At 56.3% G+C, this 5,816-nt stretch overlaps 1 protein-coding gene across 1 annotated transcript in view; it reads left to right on the top strand.

Annotated features, from left to right (window-relative positions):
• The window catches only part of LOC102494691 (relA-associated inhibitor), a gene marked incomplete at its 3' end in the record, with an annotated part of 8,851 nt that overhangs the window by 2,049 nt on the left and 986 nt on the right, over positions 1 to 5,816 (top strand). The window contains 5 exon segments of the mRNA XM_027767196.1: positions 2,474 to 2,528; positions 3,535 to 3,661; positions 4,894 to 4,984; positions 5,096 to 5,235; positions 5,677 to 5,813. Coding sequence (XP_027622997.1) covers positions 2,474 to 2,528; positions 3,535 to 3,661; positions 4,894 to 4,984; positions 5,096 to 5,235; positions 5,677 to 5,813 — 550 coding nt within the window.

The raw sequence follows: 5,816 nt of genomic DNA, 5'->3' as shown, positions 1-5,816 counted from the left end.
GTCCCAGTGTCCCACCCCCCCGCCCCTAGCTTTCTGAATCTAGGGTGGGGGTAGGGAGGAGTGAGAAATTCGGGGCAGCTCTCCAACCTCTTGTGCCGCTGAGCGAACCCCAACATGTCATTAACCGGGACGTCAGACCTGCCTAACCAGAGGAGGGACATCCGCCCCCGGGCGCCCCCTGGCGGAGGTGGGGGCCTCGTAGTGCCCCATGGGGGTGGGAAATGTCGAGGGTTTGCGGAGGTCATTCTATTATAGAACCAAGGGCAGAATTCCAGAACAGGAGGCTGGATTCTGGCAGCTTGCATGGCCCGGCACTTACGCATTAGAGTGGAAGGGGTACACTGAGTTGAGAGATCACGCAGGCAGCAGAGTCGGGGTTCAGGTTTGGCCTCCCCCTTCCTCTGCAGCTCTGGGGGCTGAGATTCCATTCGTTCCTACCAGATTTTCTGCCTGACCCTCTCCCTCCCAGAGCTCCTTGTCCTGACCCTACTCCCATCTGTCTGACCTGAGGTTTTGTGGGAGATAAGGGAGGGATAGAAGCTAATTCTGGAGGTGTCTGTCTGTCCTTTAGACTGGGGAGGGCAGGGCCAGGCACCTCCCTCTGGCTATCTTCCCCTTCTCTCCACCCCTATGCATCATGTGGGGGGGTTAAGAAGGGAGTGGGGGGAGGCAGGGCCATCTGGTGAGAGAGGTGTTTCCTAAAGTCTGGGCTTTAGGGACATTCGGTGAGAGCTGCACCAAAATCTGAAATAATAGCTCTGTCGCCAGGTTCAGGGCTGGCAGGTAGACTGACAGGTTGGTTCCCGCTGTTCAGAGAAGTCTCGCGTGATCCATTGCCCAAGGGTCTCACTTGGAACAAGGTTCGTTGACCCTAGGGAAGGACTCCTCCCTCAGTGGGGAAACTGAGGCCAGAGAACGGAAACTGCCCACGCGCTGGGATCTTTCAGAGTGCTGTCTGTCCCTGTCCCTAAGTTGTTGGGAATGATACTGGCCAGGACTCAGAGGGGATTTGGGCTCTCAGGTCTGCGGACTCGGGAAGCTAAGGCTCCCAGGTGTCCAAACGTAGGGCTTTTAGACTCTCAGAAAGGATCAAAAGGGCCCTTTGAGGAGGGCGAGTACTTACTCCAAGAAGTCTTAAGCCCTCCGTCTGGACCAGACCCTGCGTTATCTTTTTTTTTTTTTAATAGATTTTTGGTATAGGGTGCGTGCACTTGCTGGAGAGACAGAGAGAGACAGAAAGAGAGAAATCACCCCCCAGGGGGGATGGCCACACCATCCCTTCTCCTCTCAGGATCTTGGGCACGCATGCATATGTGCCCAGCGTGCGTTTCAAGCCACTGGGCCCAGGACTGGAACCACAGTCCCCGGGGCGGGAGTCAGTGACATGTAACCATTGCGCCATCTGCTGGTTGGACCCTGTGTTATCTTAATGAGCAACCAAAGAAGGCTGGTGATTAAGAATCCTGTGTGTGCAAACTTTATTTCCTACACTGTGGTGTGCCAAACACTGCACGTAATTATGTCACGCAATTCTCACACCTCTTGGAGAGGCAGGGGTTAGTTCCCCATGAGACACAAGGAGAAACTGAGGCACAGAGAAGCTAAATAACTCGACCTAGAGGCTTAGACACGTGACGGTCTTAGCCCATCCGCAGGAATCCGCTGAGGGGGAAGCCAAGTCCTGGAGTGGGAGGTGCCGGTCCCAGAGGTCCCAGCGTCAGTCTGTCGGGACAGACCGAAAGATTCCAACCTGGGTGTTCCCGGGCCAGCCTGGCGCTCTGAGCCGGTTCTCGCTGAGGATGTCTCACCAGATCCTAACCACAAAGAACCCGGCTCGGGTGCAGACGAGGCCAGGAAGGGAGCGCTAGGGGTGGAGCGGAGAGGACAGCCCAGGGGAGGTACCTGGAGGTGGATAGGGCGCTAGAGTTGGAGGGAAGCCCCGGGGAGAGGACCCACCCGGGGGTGGAGAGCCGGGGCAGGAGCCTGGGAACAGAGACTCGGCCTGCGCCACCCCCGCCTCCGCCCCAGCACTCCGCCCTCACATCCTGCCCAGCCGCGGGAGGGGCGGCCCCTGCCCAGGCCCGCCGCACATTCCTGGAGCCTGAGCTCAGGCGCTGTCTGCAGGACCGGGATCGGGCGGTGACCTGGAGCGCCCCCTGGAGGCCCCGATACCCCCACCTCCCGTGCCAGCCGCCGGCATAGCCGCACACCCAGGGCTGGCATTTCCTTAGAGCCAGAGGATGTCAGCGTGGAATCTGAGAATCTCAGAAATGTGGGAATCATGAAAAGGACCGCTGGCTGCCGGAATGCTGGCTCTAGGAACTGCCTACAATTGTTTACTCTCGTAACAGACACGAAGTGTTTCCTCTTTATCTCTGAGATCGTGAAAGCCCCAAATTTTGACTCCCAAAGTCTTCACTTTCTGAAGCCTTAGTTCACAGAGCCCTGAATTCCTCCTGCACCTTCTGACCAGGTAGATCCTCACAGTATTCCGATAAAGTGATCTGGTACTTGTCACCGTTTTACAGGTCAGGAAACTGGGGCACTGTGGTCAGAGTCAGAGATTTGGACCCTTGAAGTTGGCCTCCTCTCCTGGGCTGTTGCCCACTCCATTGTACCATCCACCAAGGCTTCTGGGAATGCAATCCTGGGATAGACAGAAAATGATGCAGGGAGAATTCTAGGCTAGCAAATTGTAGAGTTCTAGAATATTCCTGGAACCAGCAGGTGGTGTAGTGATTAAAGTGCTGGACTCCCACATGGCCGCCTGCAGTTTGAGTCCCAGTCCCGGCCACTTGAAACTCACACCAGGCGCATGTGCATGCGTGCCCAAAATCCTGAGAGGAGAATGGAGGAGAAGGGGCTGTGGTGCGGCCATCCCCCTGGGGGGTGATTTTTCACTTTTTTTCTCTCTCTCTGGCAAGCACACGTGCGCTTTAGCAAAAATTCTCTCTCTCAAAAAAAAAATTAAGAGTTCTAGAATGTCCCTAAGATAGACTTTTGACCTCAGAACTTTCTAGCATTAGACTCTCAAGCTGAGGGGTTTAGGCTCTGTAGAACTCTGATTACAGTTCAAGGACCTTATGGCTTCAGAACCAAGGCCTCTTAAAGATGGATGAGTTTTTCTTGGGACCAGCAGTTAGCGTAATGGCTATGTCTCTGGACTTCCATGTGGTTGACCGTGGTTCGAGTCCCGGACCCAGTGGCTTAAACTCATGCTAGGCACATGTGTGTGCATGCCCAAGATCCCGAGAGGAGAATGGAGGACAAGAGATTGTGGCATGGCCATCCCCCCTGGGGGGTGATTTCTCACTTTCTGTCTCTCTGTCTCTTTCTGTCTTTCTGGCGAGCTCACATGCCCTATAGCAAAGAACTCTCAAAAAAAAAAAAAAAGATTGATGAGTTTGTCTCTTTTCACTGTTGGGGAAACCGAGGCGCATGAAGTAGAGAAGACTCGTTGCCCAAGGTCACACACTCCCAGTACACCCAAGTGAGCTGCCAGCCCCAACAGGTTCTGTTCCCGTGGCTTTCCAGACAGAAGCTGTGTCAGCATGCCCCAGCCCGCCCTGCTGCCTACGCCCGTACCGCAAAGCTGAGCGGTTGGCGCAACAGGGAGGTGGCGGGGCTGGCGGGCATGGCAGCTACCATGGGGATGCGGATGGTGCTGGCCTGACTGGTTCCTGGTGGCCTAGCTCCTTGCTTCTGAGCCAGTGACCACAGCTGCCCATCCGCCCCGGCCACCTCCCTGTTCCTCCTGCTAACAATGGATCAGTGTGAGCCAGGCCTCCCCTGGATGGGAACTCCAGGGAGAGGAAGCCGAGCAGTCGCTGGACTCCCGGGCCCCTCCAGTTGGGTGGAGATGACAAGTGAGATCCAGGTATGAAACCCAGTCCTATCCATTTTCTCCAGAGAGACCTGGAACAAAGGTGTCTGAGCCTTTGGTGCCTGCAAGAGTGATTTTAAACACCGGCTGGTATATTGAGGATGAAGCACTTTGACAATTGTAGAAGGCAGTGGTTCCCTGATTAATGTTTTGTGTGTGAGTGTGTTTTACACGATACCCCAAACAACAGGCACAGTTCCTGGAACATGGTAGGCAGCATGGGGATCTTACTTTGTATGATAGAAAGTGTATGCACGGAGCCGGCAGGCAGCATGGTGATTAAAGGCACCGGATTCCCACATGGCAGACTGTGGTTCAATTCCTGGATCTGGTGGCTTGCTTTCTCACTTTCCCTCTCTCTGTCTCTCTCTGATCAAACTGGAAAATAATAATTATAAATAAAGTTAAATAAAATAATTATTTTTAAAAAAGAAAAGAACGCGTGTGTGCAAGAGAGAGCACAAAGGCATCCTCCATGGTCTTGTCCCGCTGTAACCGCCTCCTCCAGTCCTCCAGCTCCTTAGGGTCTTGAGCTCGGCCTGTTTTCTGGCCAACCTGGGATCCGAACTTGAAAGTGGCGTGTGGTTTCCAGCAGGGCTAGTGCCCAGAGGTTGGGCCGGGAGCACAATGATCATTTTACCAGATATCCCCAGCCTCTGACTTAGTGCCTCCTGGTCCCCGGTAGACATTCAGTAGTCGAGAGCATTTTCTTCTGTGTTCACCGGCACATCGTAGGTGGTCAGTAGGTGACTGTTGAAGAAATGAGTCAAATCTTGTAAGGTTTGAGGAGAGGGACAGGAGCCTAACAGAGTGAACTTTCCGGAGGATTCTAGAACGGGTTTGGACTTCTAGCTGGTGTACGGACTGGGCTTCAAAGCAGTTGGCATTTCCAGCTGGGGAAGGAGCCACCCTAGAGGCGCTGTCCTGCCCCTCGCGCTCCCAAGTTCCCAAGGGCTAGGGCGAGGGCAGGCCTGGAGAGGCGGGGTCTGAGACGGCTCCCCCTACCGCAGGAGCCCCGCTCCAGGAGCCCCGCTCCGGCCGGCACCATGGACAGCGAGGCCTTCCAGAGCGCGCGGGACCTTCTGGACCTGAACTTCCAGTGTGAGCGGGGGTAGGGGGAGGGCTTCCTGGGCGGGCCCTCGGGGGCAGAGACGGAGGCCTGCTGGGCTGGGTGGGCTGGGTCTTGACCACCACTCCCGCCCCCCCACCCAGCGCTGGCCATGAAACACATGGACCTGAAGCAGATGGAGCTGGACACAGCGGCGGCCAAGGTGGACGAACTGACCAAGCAGCTGGAATCGCTGTGGTCAGACTCGCCGACGCCTGGCTCCCAGGCTGGAACCCTCCCTAGGGTGAGCCTCCCTACCCTGACCCCAGAGCCAGCCTGGCTCCCAGGCTGGAGCCCTCCCTAGGGTGAGCCTCCCTACCCTGACCCCCAGAGCCAGCTGTTCTCCACACCGCAGGCCGGAGACCTGGGTTTCAAGCACAGTTGCCCCATAGATTGTGCAAGTTGACTGCTGTTGTTCGAGGGCACTTGAAAGGGGGGACTTGTGGAGGTGGGCATCTCCAGGGCCCCGGAAAGGAGAGGAGCCTTTTCCTAAAGCGCACAAATCAGCGAGTCGCACTGGGTTCAGGACTGGCCCCAACACCCCTCACCTGGCTCCCTGCCGGAATTTCCAGCTCCCGCTCCAACCTCCCTGGGCGGACTTCTGATGCCTCTTTAATCCCTCTTCTCCCACCGACACCTCCACTGATGTCTCTTTTGACCTCTAAACGCCCAGGTCTCCCCACAGATGTCTCGCTTCAGCTCCAGCCCGGTCCACGAACCCTTTAGTAGTCGAGGGTCCCCCCGGAAGGCAGCCACTGACGGCGCAGACGCCCCGTTTGGACGGTCCGAGAGTGCCCCGACTCTGCTCTCCTACAGCCCGCTGTC

This window comes from Tupaia chinensis, unplaced genomic scaffold, assembly GCF_000334495.1.
Source record: "Tupaia chinensis unplaced genomic scaffold, TupChi_1.0 Scaffold000067_1, whole genome shotgun sequence".
Taxonomy (NCBI): Eukaryota; Metazoa; Chordata; class Mammalia; order Scandentia; family Tupaiidae; genus Tupaia; species Tupaia belangeri.
This window is presented reverse-complemented; position numbering and strand designations above follow the sequence as displayed.